Here is a 20,885-nt window from a genome sequence, read left to right on the forward strand (position 1 = left end):
CATCCCACACCCACACCTGAACTTTACTTCCCTTCCCCTGGCATTATTTTTGTTTGGGTTCTCTGTAATTTCCTCTTTTTCTTTTATGTTATTTATGGTGTCATCTATTTTTTATGTTTTAAGTTTACAGTAATAAAATTTACTTTTTCCCTATTAAATTGTGCAATTCAGGAGCAATAAGTGCATTCACAATGCTGTGCGAGCATCACCACTGTCTAGTTTCAGACTACTTCATTCCTCCAAGTAAAACCCTGAATCTAAAGCACACACTCCCCCTCCTCCCTCCCCAGCCCCCGACAACCCCCCAATCCCTTCTCTCTCTGTGTCTTTACCTCTCCTGGACGTTCCCTATCAATGAAATCACACAAAAGGTGGCTATTTGTGTCTGCCCACGTATTTTAAGTGGGGGCTGGTGCATTTGTTCCAGTGTCCCTGGGGCTGTGGGCTAATCACCAAATAACAGTGTAACTGAGCAGGACCCTGTGGGGCCTTCCCGAGGCAGACCCCTCTCTCATGTCCTCTGCTGTAGCTCCTCTCTGAAGGACCCAGATAATAGTATCTCATGCTAAAAACCACCATCAAATGGAAGAAATTAACTACTGGACGATCATGGGCACACAGCCCCCAGACCTTCTGGCGCCTAAGGCCATACAGAGAATTGTGCACAGCTGGTCACCCAGGGACGCTCCTCCCTCAGCCGCCTTTAAAAATTGCTCAGCTGAAACCCTTCGGGGAGTTTGGGGTTCTGGGGGCATGAGCCACCAGATCTCCTTGCTCAGCCCAGCAATAAACCTTTCTCTGCTCCAAACGCCGACGTTTCGGTATTTTTTGGCCTCACTGTGCATCAGGCATACAAACTTGGGTTCAGTAACAACAGCTTTGATATTTTATGGAAAAATCATAAACAGAACCCAGATGTATCCCATGAATCCTTCAAGCAGTTGTAACACATTCCCTTGCAACTAATCTGGTTTGACCCAAGTCCCCAACCTGTACACACACTGAGAATTGTCACAGCCATGCCTACTGGTTAAGAGCGTGCCCTCCACAGCGAGACTGCAGACCTGGGTGCCATCACTTTGAGAAAGGTATTTAAACTGTGCCAGGTTTCTTCACCTGAAAAAGATGGGTGAAAAATAACTCCTTCATAGGGTCCTTGTGGGGACTGAATGAGGAAATCTTGTATAACACCGGGAACCATCTGAGGTGTATACTTAATGTTCCATACGTGTTGGATATTACTGACAGTGAAATCTCCTTATTCCAGAGGCACAAAGAGAATGAACTTTCTGCTCTGTGTCAGTATCGCGTCAGGACAGGCTGATCTTACACATACACTCTGGGTCTATTCTTAGGAAGCTGCCCATGGTTCTTTTCTTCTCTGGCAGGATTAATACTTGAAAAAAGAAAAAAGAGGAGGCCATTTCCCAGGCTTGGGAATTTCCAAGGACATTCTGAGGGTCACACCCTTTCTTAGCCCCTGGCTCTACTTCCTCCAGTCCCTTGCCCACCCAGGAGAGGACTCTGCTGGGGAAAGGGAGGACAGCCCGGCTCCGGTGGGTGCTCCTTATCTACTGCCTTCCTACAAGGCCTTCTCTGCTCCAGACAATGGTGGGTGTCCTTCGCTTGTGTCTGACATCTTGTGACCTGCACTGTCCCCTCTGGGGCTCAGAGCCTCAGCTCGTTCGCAGATAACCAGGCGTCTTTGTGAGGAATATTCCCTAGACCTTGTGCCCTCATTTAGGACATCTCCATCATTGTCCCAACATTCCTTCTCTCAGCACTTTACTCAGGCTGATGCATTCCTGGTGTAGACCAGGTCTTGTAGGGAAAAAAAAAAAGATTCAATTAGCATTTATGGAACAACTGTCCTCTCCTAGGTCCTGGCTTTACAATTATTGCCATATTTTATCCTCTTAACCAACTTGTAAGTTAGGATTGGAATCTCCATTTTGCAGAGGAAGACATAGTGTGTTAGTAAGCCGAAATAATTTTTACTTTCTGAGAAAAATACCATGCGATGTTCACATAGGAATCTATAAAAAGGTCACAAATGAACTTACTAACAAAACAGAAATAGACTCACAGACATAGAGAACAAGCTTATGGTTACCACGGGGTACAGGGGGTGGGAAGGGATAAACTGGTAATTCAAAATTTGCAACTCTTGATTGGAGAGTGATAGAAATGTTAGCTACCTTGATTGTGGTAGTAGTTTCATGGGCGTATACATCTATCAAAATTCATCAAATTGTACATAGGAAATATGTGTAGTTTACTGTACAGGAATCATACTATAATAAAGGTGTTAAATATTGTTTTTACTTTATGTAACATACCTGGGATCAGATGGTCCAGGTTGTAGAGAAGCTGTTTTTGTGTTTTGTTTTGTTTTTATAATCAGCTTTATTGATGTATAACTTAGACATTTAACTTTTGGTTATCCTATATATAAAAATGACATCTTACTGTAGTTTGGATTTGCATTTCTTAAAATACAGGTGTGACTGACTGCCTCTAAAATGGTCAATGGCTTTATTTATTTTCCTATTCTCTGCCAAGATGGTTCCTAAGGGATCAGGGGAGATAGCATTTTATGAGTCATCAGCTTATACATAAATGATATTTGGGGGGATATTGGGGGGGGGTAAGTTTGTTTGTTTTGTAATGGAGGCACTGAGGATTGAACCCAGGACCTCACGCGTGCTAAGCACGTGCTCTACCACTGAGCTCTACCCACCCCCTTATAAATGGTAATTAAAGTCATGAAAGTGAATGAAGGAGATTCTCTGAGGGAGTGAGTGTAGTGAGGCAGCCCTGGGGCCCTCTAACACCAGAAAGTCAGGGAGATGAGGCATCAGCAAAGGAGATTATGAAGAGTAGTCAGGAGCAAAAAAGAAAATTAAGGAAGTGTGGTGTCCTGAAAGCCAAGCGAACAAAGCGTATGTACGAGAAAGGGGCCAGCTAGATGGGAAGATGCTGACAGGACAAGAAGGCAAGCCCAGGGAATGGCTACTGGATTTAGCAAGTGAAGGCCCCTGGCGACTTTCCAGAGGAGTTTCAGCACAGCGCTGTGAGTGAGAGGAGTGGGTCCAACGGTGGGAGGGCGCTGCTGATGCAGAGAGGGAAGAACTGCTGAAAAGATGTCCCTAAGAAAGAGCGGGGCATCTAGCAAACAGCTGAAGGCTCAGCCACACAGGCAGCAGGGGCGGCTCACATTAAGGCCGTCTGGCAGGGGAGGGGACAGCTGGTGACAGCTGGGCAGGTGGAGTGGGGCCTGCGAGACTCTCTCCAGGTGGTTTCTGTTTTGTCCTGTCAGCTAAGCAATGGCCCATCCTGGGAAAACCTTGAGCCCATGGGGCAAACCTCTGCCAGGACAGCTGGTGCCTGCCGAGGCCGCACGGCCCCAGCTTCCAGCCCTGGGGTGTCTGCCCGCCCCTCTGTGGAAGACAAGCTCCTGACAGGGGTTTGCCTCAGCAGAACTGACCACCCTGGAAATGGAAATGACTCATCTCAGCCCAAGTCTCCTCCTTCTCGGAGTCATAAATCCCACTCCCCTGCTGGTGTCAGCCAACGTCTCCACCTTCCTGGAGCCGTAAGTCCACTATCCTCCCGTGTACCAGAGCACCTCATCTCGTTTACCGCCAGCCAGAAGGCTGTTCCGCCCGCCCTTTGTGTCCCCAGCCCCTTCGCTGATAAAAGGTCCTGCACGTTCACACTCGATGGGCATGCAGGAACCTATGCGGCCCGCTGTTGCCTACAGCAGCTTAACTATTAACCTTTTCCTTTGTTCTTAAACTTCTTGCTCTTGGTAAATTCTTTTACCACCTGCGGCTCTGGCCCCTCCGTGTGTCCCCCAGCACTCTCTTTTGAAGTCATGCAGTTGCGACGAACTTGCACATGAGGTGGGTGGGAAGGGTCTGAAAAAGACTTTCCCTAGGGCAGGACGGAAAAGGCAGGGTGGATGCTGGGTGGAAGCAGCTGCACAGCAGCGGTGCCGTTCTGCAGAACGTGGGAAAAGCAAGTGCTGTAGTTTAGTTTTCACTTGTGCTCCTTCATCAAGTCTCACAATTATTAATCTTTTACTTTGACCTTGCTTCCTGCAAGTGTGAAAACATCCTCTAGTGTCAACTCTGTCAAGCTGACCACTTAATAACCTGAGGCCCATCTATAAGCTTGTGCATCTCACTGCCTTAAAGTGCACGGGAAAATTCACTGGTTCACAAATGTTAACTGCAACGTCTGAAAACCTGGAGACATCTCACTAGAAGAAACAACGGTCATCAGCACACTGTATCTGGCCATCACCCCCCTGCAAGCAGCAGAAGTGGACTAGAGTACTTGTCACGCAGGGAACCCTGTCAAACACCCCAACCCCTCAAACCAGGAGGACTGATGACACACGCAATTGCTGTGGATCCTGACTTTGGATTTGCGCCCAGGTCAATAAACTCTATGTGCACATCAAAAAAAGAGAAAGGAGGAAAATCGCTCCAATCCTATAAACTTCATGTGTCCATAAGCAGTTTTATGCAATACTCATCCTGACAATTCAGGCAATTAAAAAAGTAACTGCAACCAATGCGCTCATACTTTCGTCTAACTGCTAATCTAAATGACCAGTATTGATAGACTAGCTCTGCACGTCAACAGGGTAACCAGAGTCCTGCTTCTGAGGAATGGATATTCGCCTACTTCCCACAGCAGCAAAGAGGTCAACTGTGATACTGTCCCAAAACGCGGACACTGCAGTCCGCGCGGCCGGAGGAGGCCTGGTACCGCAGACACAGCTGGTCCAGACCCGCCGGACGTCAGCAGCCCGGCAGTCGGCGGGCGCCGCAGGGCCGGGCAGATCTTTTCCACCAAGTTCCAGACAGCCGCTGCTTTCGGCCCTGCAGGCCCCGTGGCCTCAGTGCCGACTCTGTCACTGTGGGGCAAAGGCAGCAAGACAATCTGTAAATGAGGTGGGCCCGGGCCCCTGTGAAACTACCCGTGGACCTAAGACCTGGATCTCATTTAGTTTCCACGTGTCACGAATACGCTCCCTTTGATTTTTTCCATTACTTTAAAAGCTATAAAAAGCCACTCAGCTCACTGATCCAACAAAACCAGGGAGCAGGCCAAGTTCGGCCTGTGCCCTGCTACACCGGGCGGGCAATCCCTGGTCCCTGGGGACGGCCGCAGCGCCACACGTCAGGGGTCGCCGGCACCGACGGCGCGGACAGAACACGAGGCCCGGCCCAGGAACCAGATTCCGCCGACGGCAGAAGGCACAGGGTCACTGCCCTCGGGAGGGAGGGTCACCGGCCTCTCCAGGTGCCTCGGCCTCTGGCTGCAACCGAGTCCCCCGGGAACCGAGGCTTCAGGAAGCGCCGCCGAGGCAGACACACGTTGGTCTTCAGACGCCGCCGCCAAACGAGGGCCTCCAGACCCGGGCTGCCCGCCTCCGGCGCCGACGCGGTTCCACACCCCGGCCGCGCGAGCTCGGCGGGCCGGGCCGCACGTTCCGAGCTCGGAACGCAACCCTCCCACGGAGGCGCGGCCTCGGACGGACGCTCCCGCGCCGCCGGCCGCTCCGCGGGCGAGGACACCCCCACCGGGCTGGGAGGCCGCTTCTTCCGTCTCCTCCCGGGCGTCCCGGGCCCAGGAACCCGCTCCCCGGCAGCCTGGCGCCCTCCTCCCCCAAGGAGGGCACAAGGAGGAAAGAGACGAGCGGGGACAGGCGCGAAGGCAGAGGCCGCACTTCCGAGCACCGGCCGCACACGAGCGGCTGAGGAAACCGCTCGCACCGCGACGACGGGACGCCCCCGCGCGCCCGGAGACCGCGATGCCGAAGTCTCGCGGGAACTCGCGGCTCGCCGGCGCTCAGGTAGGGAGACGTCTCGCGGGAGTTCCCCGAAACAGCGCGGAAGGGTCGAGGGGCCGAGGCTCCGCCCGCGTCTCCCACGCCGGTGGGCCCGCATCGCGCCTGCGCGGGCGGCGGCCGGCGGCATGGGTCTGAGCCGGGTGCGGGCGGTCTTCTTCGACCTGGACAACACGCTCATCGACACCGCCGGGGCGAGTCGGAAGGGCATGTTGGAGGTAACGTCCCGGCTCCCGCGCCCCCTCCGGCGGGCCAGGCGCCCTCGACCCCTCAGGCCCCGGCCCACTGCCCCGTTGGCTTGCGTGGCGCCGGGGCTCCTGGTTCCCGAAGGCCCTTGATCCCGGAGGCCCTGGTTCCCCCCGGGGTGGGGGCTCTCGTCCCGGAGGCCCTGGTTCCCCCCCGCGCGGGCGGAGCCGGGGCGGGGGCTGACGGCCGCCCGGCGCTCGGGCGGCCGGAAGGATGTTGCTGAGCTGCCACGAGGGCAGAGTCGCCCCCGCGCACGGAGGGCGGCCGCGCCGCGAGGCGCTGGCGTTCTGCCGGGACTGACCGCGGGAGGGTGGTCTTCTCTGGACCCGGGAGGCAGGCCTTCCTTCTGGCGACTCGAGTTTCCTCCGCGGGAAGCCCCCCGCTGTCCTTGCCAGGGGCGTGGCCCTCTGGAGGTTGCTGAGGGGACGCTCAGCTCCGGTCCGCGCTTCGCGGGGCTTGCTCAGCAGCGGCCTCTCCTCTGCGCCCACTGGTGCTCTTTCAGACCTTCCTGTGCTCTTCGAGCGGCTAAGCCAGCCCTGCTTTCTTTCCTCTGCCTTCAGCTTCAAGGAGAAAACTAAGGGTTATCAGATCGGAAAAACCCACTCTCAGCAACTAATCCTTCCAACCCTGAGGTTTTTATCTCCCTAACCCTCAGCGTCTTCACCCTTCCTTGGTGCATTCCGCCCCTGCTGCGCGTTCAGACCTGTCCAATACTTTAAAAAGAACGCCCCCCTTGGCCCCTTCTGCCACAAGATTTTACCTCTCTTGACAGCCATGTGTTTGAAGACAAATCTGTACCCATTATCTCCATGTTTCTACTTCCTGCTTATTCACAAATCCTTTACAATGTATCTTTTGTTTTTGCCTCTGGAACGAAGTAGACTCACCGTCCTTAGGCACTTCCCAAAGTGCCAGAATCACTGGACGTTAGTCTGTCTTACTGGCTTCACTGAAGCATTAAACACTGTTGACCATCCCTTCCATCCCCATGCCTTTGGCGCTGCCCCTAGGGGCGTCACCCTGTGCTGTCTTGCCTCCAGTATCTCTAGCTGCAGACAGTACACGCTTACCTACATGTACTTGGCAGGCCACATCCAGTGTTTTGTGATTAAATGCTTGTTTTAGTCCAATTCTTGCTATAGACCAAGAGTTTAGGCATTAAAATCAGACGTTTGAGTTTGAATCACAGCTCTCATTACCTAGCTCAAAGCACCTGAACAAGTTAACCATCAAAGTCTCAAATCTTCATTATAAAATTTGAATTGTGATATTAGTCCTCAGTAACCCTGTCAACTAGGTTTAATATAATGTGTGGGAAGTACATAGTATCCAGTGTTTCAGATTTGTGCTGCCATCCACCTTGTCACCCAGTCTGCCCCTAACCCTGCCCTTGTCTTAGTTAAAACTGGACGTGTCTGTCATTGAGACTGTTGCTGCCTTGATTCCAGGCCTATCACATCCAGTTCTTCCTCTACATTCCTACCACAGTGAAATTTCCAAAACAAAAATCAGATGGTATTCCTCCCTGGTCTTTACACCCTCCCTTATACCAGCTCTGTATTTTGTTCAGATATCTTTTAATGCACTTGTCAAAGGATGTTGCAGTTATTTTTTGTTACTGAGATGCCTACAACTAAATAGTGAGGGAAAAACTCTTAAGAGGGAAAAATTGTCTTATTCATCATGTTTGAAACATGGTAAATATTAAATGAATGCTGGATGGATGGTTCTCCATTTCTCCAGACTTGGTTCTGTTACCATTTCCTTTATGAATATTCTATGAAATGTGCAGAATTAACTATACGAGGATCACTTTATCACATAAGAACACAACACCCATAAATGTTGGTCTGTTCAAAAGTAATATGTCAGCTTTCCTAAATCTGAATGATTTATGAAGCAGGAAGGGGGAAAGGTCCAGCCATTGCCTGCGGCTTGGGGAGGAGTCATACAGATTATTTATATCCGTTCTAACTTTTTAAAAAAATTTTATTTTATTGGGTTATAGTTGGTTTACAATGTGTCAAATTCCAGTGTAGAGCACAATTTTTCAGTCATACATGAACATACACTTATACATTGTTGCATTGTTTTTCACCGTGAGCTACAACATCTTGTATGTATTTCCCTGTGCTGTACAGTATAATCTTGTTTATCTATTCTATATATACCTGTCAGTATCTACAAATTTCAAACTCCCAGTCTGTCCCTTCCCACCCCCCTCCCCCCGGCAACCAGAAGTTTGTATTCTATGTCTATGAGTCTATTCCTGTTTTGTATTTATGTTCATTAGTCTTTTTCTTTTCTTTTTTCTTTTTTTTTTAGATTCCACATATGAGAAATCTCATATGGTATTTTTCTTTCTCTTTTGGCTTACTTCACGTAGAATGACATTCTCCAGGGACATCCATGTTGCTGCAAATGATGTTATGTTGTCGTTTTTATGGCTGAGTAGTATTCCATTATATGAATATACCACAACTTCTTTATCCAGTCAGCTGTTGAGGGACATTTAGGTCATTTCCATGTCTTGGCTATTGTAAATAGTGCTGCTATGAACGTTGGGGCGCAGGTGTCTTTTTGAATTAAGGTTCCTCTGGATATATGCCCAGGAGTGGGATTGCTGGATCAAATGGTAAGTCTATTTTTAGTCTTTTGAGGAATCTCTGTACTGTTTTCCACCAACAGTGTAGGAAGGTTCCCTTTTCTCCACACCCTCTCCAGCACTTGTCATTTGTGGACTTTTGAATGATGGCCATTCTGACTGGTGTGAGGTGATACCTCGTAGTTTTCATTTGCTTTTCTCTGATAATTAGCAACATTGAACATTTTTTCATGTGCCCATTGGCCGTTTGTATGTCTTCATTGGAGAATTGCTTGTTTATGTCTTCCGCCCATTTTTGGATTGGGTTGTTTGTTTTTTTCTAATTAAGTCATATGAGCTGTTTATATATTTTGGAGATCAAGCCCTTGTCAGTCTCATCTTTTGCAAATATTTTCTTCTATTCCGTAGGTGGTTGTTTTGCTTATGGTTTCCTTTGCTGTGCAAAAGCTTGTAAGTTTAATTAGGTCCCATTTGTTTATTTTTGCTCCTATTTCTATTGCTTGAGTAGACTACCGTAGGACAGCATTGCTGAGATGTATGTGAGATAATGTTTTGTCTATGTTTTCTTCTAGGAGGTTTATTGTGTCTTGTCTTATGTTTAAGTCTTTAAGCCATTTTGAGTTTATTCTTGTGTATGGTGTGAGGGAGTATTCTAACTTCATTGATTTACATGCACCTGTCCGGTTTTCCCAACACTGTTTGCTGAAGAGACTGTCTTTATTCCATTGTATTATGTTCTTGCCTCCTTTGTCAAAGATTAATTGGCCAAAAGTTTGTGGGTCCATTTCTGGGCTCTATTCTGTTCCACTGATCCATGTGCCTGTTTTTGTACCAATACCATGCATGACTGTATCTCTGTAGTATTGTCTGAAGTCTGGGGGAGTTATTCCTCCAGCTTCATTCTTTTTCTTCAGTAATGCTTTGGCAGTTCTAACTTTTTTTTTTTTTTGATCATCTGGGAAAGTTATTTCTTTCTACCCTCTTCAGGTCTGTCTTTCAATGTCACTACTCAAGAGGAAGCCTTCTATAGAAAATTAGGAAGCCTTCTACAGAAAAGCAAAAAAGATTTCTGTGTTTTTGAGTTTACTATCTAGTGGGGATGACAGTGAACATAATAAACGTGCTTATAAGTGTATTAGAAAAAATGGAGGGGAGAAAACTAAAATTTTAAAATAGGTTGGTCAGATCAGGCCTCATTGAGTAGATGATTTTTAAATAAAGACTTGAACTAAAAATAACAAACACCACTTGAATTGTTAGTCTGTATGCAGCCGTCATGCTTTGTGAGCATGTCTTTTTAAATTAGTGTCATTTGGAATTCAGCCACTTCATATCATAATCATATGCTATAAAATGTTACATGGTTCCCACACTAGCCCTCAAAAAGTCCTCTTAAATCACAGCTAAGCATTAGTACTGATAGGATTAACTTTAATTCTGGGTCCAGAGAGCCGGAGGTAGAAGAGTTTCCTTTTTTTGTGTTTCTACCCTTAAGTAGAGTTTTGAAGTAGAAAATGTCATCATACCTCTAAATTCAAGATCTTTTTCCTCCAGCCCCAGTTCAGATACAACGCTGTTCTCCCAGTGCAGACGTTAGGGAGTTCTCACTAGTCATGTACACTCCTGCACCTTAGGCTTTAGTTCTGTTTGAACTGATAGTAATATGTGAATGACTGATACACAATGCCCCCCCCCCCACCAAAGATGTCACTGATACTAAAATGCTGCTTGTTATTCCAAAAGAATATGTAACTAGTCGCTGTGTGACAAAACGGCAAAGTTGGGAAACAGGCTTGAAACCTGGGGGGGCAATATGCCTTTACAAAGAGTCTCCCCTTTGAGGTGGGCCAGTCTACTCTTTCAGAGCCCAAGAATGTGCTTAATGAGTCACCAGTTGCGGCGTCCAGGCAGTGGGATCTCTGTTGGGAGTCTCATTTACTAACTAACTGAGCCAGGCCCTGTTTCAGCGAGAGTCCTGTGGAGTCCTAGAGGCCTGTGTCCTTTTATTGTGTATCAGTAGTGTTGCTAAGGACTTTAGAGTGACCTTCAGTCGTACCTCAAGAGTAGTTCAGTTGACATTGCTGGAAAAGACGGTGACATCACTATGAAGATGGAATAAGCTGAATTTGTTCATTGAAATTTAACTTTAAAAAGCAACAAGTGTCAGTGTTTTGCCTTCGTCTAGAACTCCTAGGGCTGATACATTTTTCTCAGACCGGCAGGACCTTTTTTAACTCTTACATTTGCCGAGTAGCACACATAGCCTGAGAACTGTTCCCTTTACCTGTGACGTGCTTCTCATACTCTGAAGGAAGAATGTGTCTGTTCAGCTGTTCCCCTGTTCAGGAGGTGAATAGAGTGTCTGCTGTGACTAGCAGCTCATTTATTCCCTGTAGAGTTTAGGGCAACACAGTTGAACTTATTTCACTGCTTTCCTTCAACAACAGACAATTTTTAGTCCCAGTTAAGTGTACTGCACTCGTCTGCAAAGATCCAAAATCTCCTTGGCATGGTTGCCTTTCTCCAGATGTCCCCAAGACAGGGACTTCAAGTGCAGGTAGTTCCCGTAGGGTAGGATCCCAGGAAGGGGAGTGACAGAGTAAGACTGGGAAGGGAAGGAATCTCAGACAGGTTGTATTAATGAGCAGGGAACGGTATGAACAGTGGGGGACTCTGGGAGTCAGCACGCAGACATGCTTTGTGCTTTACGTGGCCCTCCCAAGAGGCATGTCCATTTCATTTTCCTTTTTTTCAAAATTTGATCCTGAAAGCTTGGAAGAAGTATTTTTTTAACATGTTTATTGTGGTATGATTCCTGTACAGTAGACTACACATATTTAAAATGTACAATTTGGTGAACTTTGGTAGATGTATACACCCGCAAAACCACCATCGCAATCAAGATAGCTAACATTTCCATCACTCCCCAAGAGATGCAATTTTCGAACTCCCAGTTTATCCCTTCCCACTCCCTTTACCCCTGGTAACCATAAGTTTGTTCTCTGTGACTGGAAGCACACCAGTTTCTGCCTCTAACTGGTTGAGGCCTGCTTCTAGGGCTATACTCTGGCTTCAGCCTATACACATGGGTGCCCCTTGGCCAAATGAAGTTCTCAGGCAGAGAAGCCCAAGTCCATGCGGTATGAAGCCATTGGCATGTGTAGGGTAGCGCGTGCCAGGGAATCGGGGCAGCATCCACTGCAGCCTCTCCAGCCTCACCTCTTAGCATCTCCTTCACATGCCTTCCATTGTGCCTGAACTCAGCTGCCTTTCCCAGTTCACAAAATTCCAGGTTCTGTCATTGTGCTGTTGTTATGTCTGGAATGTCAAACCTCCTCCCATCTCCACCTTCGAGGCTCGGTAACTCCTTGGTTTAAAGGTGCCTTCTCTGCCTTCCATGCCCGACGACCCTAGGATTGCTCCTTATTTCCGCACTTTTTCGTGTGCCTGTCAAGGCGCTCAGCCCAGCATTTGCGGTGGTGATTTTCCCCACCAGATGAGGTCATGATGTCCAGTCTCCAGTGCCTGGTCCAGTAGTGCAAAGGCAAGCGTACGGCCTTTGGAGGTAGGCAAGTATGTGGTTAAACCTCAGCTGGGGCCAGTTATTAACAGTCCTGACCTTCCAGTCCCTCATCTCAAAAAGGGATCTCCCTTGAAGAGTGTAGACACGATCAGAAACAATGTATGTGAGCCTTGGGCATCCTGCTGCCAAGTTAGGGTCTTGGTAAATGCTAGGAGACAGGCCAAGGGGATAAGAACCTGCTAACAAACAACCAGGAAGGAGCTGTGGGAGCACAAAAGGGGCTGTGATAAGGGGTCTAGAGCCCGTGTGGCCAAGACAGGGACTCAGAACTACTTGAGGTTTTTTACTCTCGAAAACTAAGTTTGGGAGAAGCACTGGCATTAAACTGCTGAAATCACAGAACATGCTTGATTCCATTAGAGGTACATACACGTGTTTTTAAAAGTATAGGGTTGGGTCCCCTTTTATATGATGTTAACTTAGACCTCCAAACATAAGGAGAGGAAGGGTTAGGTGAACTAGTAGTATTTCTGGGAAGTGTCTAAGTATTAGTTGTTAGACACTTGAAAAGGGGGAAGGGTGTAACTCAGTGGTAGAGTGTGTGCTTAGTACACACAAGGTCGTGGGTTCAGTTGCCAGTACCTGCATTAAAAAATAAATTTAAAAAAGCTAATTACCTCCTCCCAAAATAAATTTTAAAAATAAATAAAAAGAGAAGGGTGGAACCTTTAGAAAAAAAAAAGAAAGAAATTTTGAATGTTTTACTAAATATAAGTCATTTTATTTTTATGTGTTCATGACCAGAATGAAAGACAGTAGACTTAAACTGCCAATGAAGGATTTTTATTAGCTATATATAAATAATCTTCTTAGGATAGAGATTGGTTTTAGCAAAAAGAATGAGTTGTCTGGAGGGGCTGAGAGATCTTCACTCTGGTAGTCTTTAAAAATAAGACCAGTTTGGGGGGAGGGTGTCGCTTCTTGGTAGAGCGAGCTTAGCAGGCACAAGATCCAGTGTTCAAACCCCAATGCCTCCATTAATAAATACATACATACGTACATACATACACAAACCTAATTACCTTCCCCCCAAAAAACAAACAAAGAATTGGAGGAAAATTAAGACTAATTCCCACCAGAAATGGTGTGGTAATAGAGCTTCTTTAAGACAGAGGAGTGGAGTTAAAATCTGTCTCTGCTCTGGGTTTGTAGCCTCACAGCTTCTCAGGGCATGAGTGTTAAAGACATGGAGTATGCTGATGGAGTTATTTTCCCTTATTCAGGTGATAAAGCTCTTACAATCAAAATACCAGTACAAAGAAGAGGCCGAAATCATCTGTGACAAAGTTCAGGTTAAACTCAGCAAGGAGTGTTTTCATCCTTCCAATATGTGCATTACTGACCTAAGGACTTCACACTGGGAGGAAGCGATCCAGGAAACAAAAGGTGGTGCAGCCAATAGGAAATTGGCCGAAGAATGTTATTTCCTGTGGAAATCTACACGTTTACAGCATATGACACTAGCGGAAGATGTCAAAGCCATGCTCACTGAACTTCGGAAGGAAGTCCGCCTGCTTTTATTAACAAATGGAGAAAGACAGACACAGAGGGAGAAGATCGAGGCTTGTGCCTGTCAGTCCTATTTCGATGCTATTGTTGTAGGTGGAGAACAGGAAGAGGAGAAACCAGCCCCTTCCATATTTTATTACTCCTGTGATCTTCTGGGAGTCCAGCCTGGGGACTGCGTGATGGTTGGGGACACCCTAGAAACCGATATTCAAGGAGGCCTCAATGCCGGGCTGAAAGCAACGGTCTGGATAAACAGAAATGGAACAGTGCCATTGAAGTCATCCCCCATGCCGCATTATATAGTTTCTTCTGTGCTGGAATTACCTGCTCTCTTACAGAGTATAGACTGCAGAGTCAGTGTGTCAGCTTAGAGCACAGAAAGGGGCGTGCTTAGGAATTTTAGGGTCAAATTACAGAGCTTCACCTAAGAAAAGTTAAGGCATTCTATATACTATGACCCAGTTCTGGAATAATTATACTTGTCATTTAATGGCCAGCCAACCATTGACTGGTATTTATACCTGAAAATTCAGAGTGTATTAATACAAGTTACTTTTAGTGGTGTCAACCAAAAAACTTGAGGAAGTCTTATTTGTTAATCTGTGGCTTGAGATTTTTTAAAAAATTATTTTATTAATCTCTTAGCATCTTGGATCCAGGAAGATACCAGGGAGGATAACTTATACATGGACACACAAACACAGATTTTATGTTTTGGCTTGAAAATGTATTTTTTTAAAAAATAGGTATTCTAAAACATATATGATAGAGATTTATTAGAGCAGTTGGATCTGGTTAATATGAAATAAATACCAAGTCACATGCAAATCCAGACATTTCATAGTGAAATGATTTTCATATTTTCTGTTTTTATAACATGCACCATATTTTTCCCTACTCTGAATGTATACCCCTCCTATGAATCTAATTTTTCTGCATTACCTTTGCAGGGGGGTAATTTTCCTATGCTGTAGACATGACCAACAAATTCCTCCAGTAAAAAAGCTGTTAAAATCAGCAGCATGGTGCTCCTTTTCCATGATACTTTCACGTCTTTCCTGAGTGAGCTTTGAGGTTCCTGTTAGTCTTTGCCTCTTATGGAACTACTTTTGCTATCTCTCCCAGGCACACAGTGGGATTGAGGGACTGGCCTGCTTTGCTAAGGATGAGAGCCAGCACTTGGCACCAGAAATCTTTTCCCTTCTGTGGCTACATCGGAGGGGAATTGTTCGGTGCTGCTAATCCTGCTGCCCTACCTGTCGTCTGCTGACTGAAGAGCTCAACCACATGATGAGAACTAGTAGAAAATTAGGTTTTGCTACGAACCAATTCCAGGGTGCCATTTTAACACTTGCTGGGCTTTGTTTGGTGTTAACATCTGCCTTCAATCTCCTGTTTTTCAAATTTGGGGAAATACGTCATTGTTTCACAAATTTGTCCAATTCAGGGTTTGCTTTGAGCCTACTAATTAATGACTCCACAGTGAGGCATCTTGCAACTAGAAAATTTTCTCAAGACCATTAGGCTAGCAAGTCTCATGATTTTACCAGCCAAACTTGGAGTAAAACGGTTAATTAAGGAAAAAAATTATTTGGGTTTTTTTTTTTTTTTTACTTTTGTGTAAGGAACTACCAGTGTAAAATGTTAGATTGCTAGGATACATACAGCCGTGGCTCCTTCAAGCATCCTGCCAAGAGCAGGATTCTCTGCCACTGGTGCTTATGCCTGTTGACTTCTCACTCTTCCTTTTTTAAAATGTGACTGTGTCCTTGACTGTCCAGGGTGCTGTCACTCTGAAGCTGGATGTTTGTGAACAGGGAGTGGTTCCCGTGTAGCTCTTCCTGGCGCGGAGCCTATGTGACCTCAGTTCTACCTTAGCTGGTTTAAAATTGTTAGGTAGGAGGATCGTGACAGAATAGTTGTGTGTGTGATTTCTGTGGTGGATCAGAGTGTGATGCGGAGGACGCCTCCCACAGGACAAGTGTAAGCACGGCGCATCCTTAATGCTGACTGAGGAGGATCACTGGGATCACTGATCCAAGGTCACAGCTGTGGGCCGCGGCCAGAGCACCCAGGATGTCGAGCTGCCGTTCTTCCGCAGAAGTGAGCTGGGGGGAATGATATAACTGAGTTTCCTCGTCTTCAGTTTGTATTCTAAACAGTGCAGTAATGCAGTATTACATTCCATTTGCACCCTTCCTTAGGGAAGAACTTTGTGATTTTCTGCCTTCTGAGTGGAATGTTACAGAAGATATTAAGAAATCTTGGAATGACCTATTATTTTCTTAATGATGTTTTTGTTTTAGAGTAATATTTCTTAAGATTAAAAAAGTGATATAACAATGATGTTTTGTCTGTTTTTTATCTGTAGATTCCTCATAGTGGTATACTCAGAAAGCCATAAATTCTCAGTTGTCCACAGGGTCCCCCAAACACTGTACAGAGGAAGGCCTAGAGTGCACTGTACCTGGAATACTGACGGAGGTGGACGGTTTCTGATCTCATACATGTATGTACCATCTAAGATGCACAAGCATCTTAGATACAGTGGTGCCCAGGACCCAGTGGGTGTTAAGTATTGTAGGAAAGACAGTTTCTTCAGGTACAGGGGTATTTGGTTTAGCTATACTCTCCCCGCCCAGGGGCAGGGATTTTTTTTGCCAACGCCCTATGCTCATTGTCACTGCTCTGTTCTCAGCCCCTAGGACAATGCCTGGCATTAGTAGGTGCTCAGTAAATATTTATTGATTGAATACATGATGGAAGGCAATAACCTAAAGTGTCTCAACTGTGAATTGGGGTATGGCCTGACCAACCTCCCGGGGTTGTTACCGGAGGAGGATGCGAGGCCAAGACCTGTGAAGGGAGCATCACTCACACAGATCAGCGAGGTCAGCCCCAGGGTTCACTCCCTGAGGCTCTAAACTTTTCCCGAGACACCCCCCCACCCCGGTCTGCGGGGACCCCGTCGGCTCTCGAGTAGCCACCCCGCACTCTCCCCACGCGGCCCCACCGGCCCCGTGCGCCCCACGGGCCCCAGGTCCCCGCCCGGCCCCGCCCACTCCGCCCCGGCCACGCCCACTCCGCCCCGGCCACGCCCCGACTCCCGCTCGGTGGCCGCGGGTACGGCCCACCTACGCCGGTTCCGCTCCGGCCCCGCGCCTGCCTTGGCCCTGCGGCCTCTGGCCCCGCCCGCCAGCTCCACCCACCACCCGGCCCCGCCCCGCCGCCCGCGCCCAGAGCAGCGCGGCGCCTGCGGGCCGGGAGGAGCGCGGCGCCGGGGCCTCCAGACACAAAGAGCGGCGGCGGGACGCGGCTGGGAGGCGAGCGCCCGCCCGGCGATCTCGTCCTGTCTGCGTGCGGGCGGAACCGGAGGCGCCCCGACCCCCAGGTGAGCGGGCGCCGGGGGTGGGCTAGTGGGGACCCGGTGCCAGGGCCCCGCGCCTCGCTCCGCCTCGGGACTGGGGCCCGCACCCCGGAGACCCTGGGGGGCGGGGTGGGCGCGGCGGGGCCGGCGCTCCGGAGCCTCGGCTCAGCGGCCGGCGGGCGGGCGCTCGGCGCGGGTCGCGGCCGGGCGGGCCCTGCGAGCGGCCGCTGGCGTCGTTCCTGCAGGGGACGCGCTCTGAGTGAGATTCCCACGGCGCAGGAGCTCCGGGACCTGCCGGCGTCCTTCCGCTGCGTTACGAGTTTGCACTTGGGAAACCTGTTAGGAACGCGGACCCGCACTCCGGGACGGAGGGCGCGTTGCCGGCTTTGCCTGTTGTGAATAGTTTTGCAGAAGGTCCCTTCCTCCCGCCGGTGCCTCAGTCACCGGTCCCACAAGTCCTGCCCTGGGGTTAGTGCTGATTCCTGGGAGCTCCGCTCGCAGGATGGAAGTGAAGAAGGTCGCTCGGTTCTTCCTGCTCCCGGAGCCATAGGCCAAGCTGTGAACTGGAGCGGGTCCGGGCAAGAGCTGCGGAGCTGGAGGGCTCGGCGGGGAGAGTGGTGCTCGCGGCCCCACTGTGGGCCCTGTGGACCCTGGGCCCTGCGCTGGCCCTGTCCACAGGGCGGGGCGGCTGCGAGCGACCGGGAGCTGCTCCTCAGAGGCCGCTGTGGTGATTTCCAGGTTTTCCTCATCGGACTTCAAGTGCTTTTTAAAGCAGAAAATTTAAAAAGAAGTAATGAGGAGGGAAGGGTATAGCTCAGTGGTAGAGCACGTGCTCGGAGTCCTGGGTTCAATCCCCACTACCTCCCTTAAATACATAAATGAATAAACCTAGTTGCCTTCCCCCCAAAATAATAAAAACTAAAAAATAATGACAGTTAAAACTGCCTGTTAAACAGAATACTGAGTCAACAGCCTCTCGGTTTTATGAACCATGTGAAAGACTTAAGTGTATATTAAAAAAAAAGCGAAGACAGGATAGTGGGTATCACCATGCTGTGCTGCCCTTTTCTGTGGTTTACACGTCATCTGAGGTGGTTTAAACTATTACAAATCAAAGTGGTCTATACTGGCGTGTAACAGTGGGACGTGTGTTTACCTGTAGCTCAGATTCAGTAGAAACTAGAGCACAGTCTTTTTTTGCAGAATGGTGAAATAGCAAGCCTTCTCCAAAGAACCTGAGCTTCAGATTAATTTAACATTATCCAGCTAAAAAGAGAACGTTTTATAGGCAGAAAGTTCTGGTTTAACCTTTTTTCAGTTGAGGAGTTTGTGTAAACTTTGGTGGAAAATTTTTTCTCCAGCTCATATTTATTCCAGACACTGTGCTTTGCAGGGCTACTCGCAGGTGGGTGAGCTGACATCATTGCTGGCAGCTGATGGCGTGCTGTAACTGTGTCACTGTGTCTTCTGTTCTTTGTCCCTGGTCCTTACGAACATTTGATGGTGCGAAATAGAGTAACAGAAGAGTTGCACGTGTACTGTGTCTCTTCAGGGCTCAGATCCTGCCCTTCTCTGGTGTGTGGCTTTCGGTGCGGGTTAGTGGGTGGTTCTGTATTTTGTTTTGGAAGATGGCACATGTGGTGTATGGGACTGGGACTGGGACTGGGACATGCGAGAGAGCCCTTGGACGCTTACTTTGGATCTTGCCATGAACAGATGGTTGCTAAATACCTCTCTCCTTACCTGGCTCAAGAGGGTCTAAAAGGAGACAAAAACTCTAGAAGTTTCAGAGGTGGAGGCAGGGGCGTGGTGTGGCTCCTGACTGGAAAGAACAGTGCCTCTAGCCTGGAAGGGTGTTTCCAGTGCCCTGGCCACTTTGCTCTGTGGTTCTGTGGTCATTTCCTAAAAGGCTAATCGGCAGTAACCCAACTTTTTTTGGTTTTTTGGGGGGTGGGTGATTGTGTTTGTTTATTTATTGATGGAGGGACTGGGGGTTGAACCCAGGACCTCGTGCGTGTTGGGCAGTTACTCCACCACCGAGCTATGCCCTTCCCGCTCTAACTGGACTTTCCATCTAGGCTTAGCTTAGTCCTTGGCTCCAAGTACAAATTAGGAATTCAGGCTCAAGGCCAGCAGTTTGGTTAATCACAAGCAGGAAGCTAAAACTTTGGGTCAGACTCTACCTGGAGCTGTTTGGAGGGTGGTGGTAGTGGAAGGCTTTCCTTCCCCCATCCTTGGGGTAACCTTGAGATCCCAGTGAGACCTCTCCCCCAAAAGATTCTGACTGTTGTTGTTTTTGAACCAAAGGACAAAAGAGGCTCCTGGAGCATTCTGTGTTTTTAGCCTCTTGAGGTTGGAGCTTGGATCTGGTGCTGCTGGTTGCCCCTGTCTGTGTCTCTCAACCCTGGACTGTCTGTCCTTCCTTAGACTTCGAGGGCTGATGCCTTCTCGTTTCTCAAGACTGGTGCATGGTCTCAAGTGAACCGAGCCCTGCAGTGATTCTGGGAAGCTCTGGTACGTACCAGCTGTTGTGTGTTGACAGTTATTTTGTCTTCCATGAGAGGAAACGGCACATCGTTTGTGCTGTGACACGTGCTCTTGTAACCCAGTTACCTCACTTTGGGATCTGCTTTGCTTAATAAGTTAAGACTCTGCTGTGTTGGAGTTTATCAGTTTCATCATTTCTAGTTATTGTTAAAGATCTGACGGGAAGCCAGTCTTCACAATCTCTGGGTTTTCAAGTTTCTAGTGGAGAATTTTGTATTTGTCAATGGGTATCTGTTATATTTTTAGCTGCCAGTGTTGGAAAACCTGACTCAGTCTTAGTTTAACCAAGCAGAGAGGTCCCAGAAGGGGGCAGGGCTTTGGGGTGGCTTGTTTCAGGAGTCTGAAGCAGCCTCTGGGGCCAGACTGTCCCTCTCCTGCAGTGTCGTGCTGGTGGTGGCTGTCTCAGTCACTTCGGAGGGAGAGAGGTTGGCTTCTGAGGCTCGCTTTGAGAATGAGGAGTACCAAGCCTGCTGGCCTCTGGGCCATCTGCACCAGTCCCTAGCTGTGAAGGAGGGCTCCCCTTCGTCTACAGCAGGCCCCACACTTCCCTGGAAGCAGGGTGCGTGGGGCTGGGAGGAGGCAGGCTTTGGGCGCCTGGCCACCGGAGGGCTCACCCCATAGGTAGCGTTGCCCCTGTACCTGGACACCACGAGTGGCTTGTCCACTGGCTGTGCTGCGGTCAGAAATGCAGCCCCCATCTCTTCATGAGCTGTGTTTAAATCTTGGTTGTGCGCTCACTGTGTGCCGGGCAGGCTCTGTTCTTGGTGCTGGAATTAAGTTCCTCCACGTGGTGCTCACAGTAGTCGCTGAGCTGGGGGGCGCCCTGGTTCCCATCTTGAAAACTGATACCTCACTGCCTCGACAACTGCACATTAAACGAGCACATCACTGCTCGTTTCTGTACATTAAGAAGAAAATTAGGGGGAGAGAGTATAGCTCAAGTGGTAGAGTGCATGCTTAGCATGCACGAGGTCCTGGGTTCAATCCCCAGCACCTCCATTAAAAATAAAGAAATCAATTGACAAACATAAAGACAAATCATTAAGAGAAAAAAATATATATATAAAAGAAGAAAAATTAAGACTTTCCATGTTGATTCAGAGGTGTGACTTACGTGGTCTATCCAGACACCCGTGGACAGGTGCAGTGGGGGATCTGGCAGCCC

The 20,885-nt window shown here is 48.4% G+C and overlaps 2 protein-coding genes across 5 annotated transcripts in view; both read left to right on the top strand.

Moving 5' to 3' along the window:
• Positions 1-5,945: 5,945 nt before the first annotated feature.
• Positions 5,946-20,885, top strand: part of NINL (ninein like) — an 85,010-nt gene continuing 70,070 nt past the window's right edge. For 2 of the 4 annotated variants that reach the window (XM_074347736.1, XM_074347739.1), the window contains exon 1: positions 17,059-17,197. The gene's annotated coding sequence lies outside the window, so the exon portion shown is untranslated. Of the gene's footprint in view, positions 6,082-17,058; positions 17,198-20,885 lie in introns of those variants that run through there. The other 2 variants (XM_074347737.1, XM_074347738.1) reach the window with 2 other exon arrangements.
• Positions 5,950-16,152, top strand: NANP (N-acetylneuraminic acid phosphatase). Its single transcript, XM_074347744.1, has 2 exons — positions 5,950-6,081; positions 13,521-16,152. The coding sequence occupies exons 1-2, from the start codon at positions 5,992-5,994 to the stop codon at positions 14,175-14,177; spliced, it is 747 nt and encodes a 248-aa protein (XP_074203845.1). The 5' UTR covers positions 5,950-5,991; the 3' UTR covers positions 14,178-16,152.

This window comes from Camelus bactrianus, chromosome 19 (genome assembly GCF_048773025.1).
Source record: "Camelus bactrianus isolate YW-2024 breed Bactrian camel chromosome 19, ASM4877302v1, whole genome shotgun sequence".
In the NCBI taxonomy this organism is placed as follows: Eukaryota; Metazoa; Chordata; class Mammalia; order Artiodactyla; family Camelidae; genus Camelus; species Camelus bactrianus.

Coding starts and splice junctions, on each gene's coding strand:
- NANP (XM_074347744.1), top strand. CDS start 5,992: ATGGGTCTGAGCCGGGTGCGGGCGGTCTTCTTCGACCTGGACAACACG. Junction 6,082..13,520: donor GTCGGAAGGGCATGTTGGAG/GTAACGTCCCGG, acceptor TCCCTTATTCAG/GTGATAAAGCTCTTACAATC.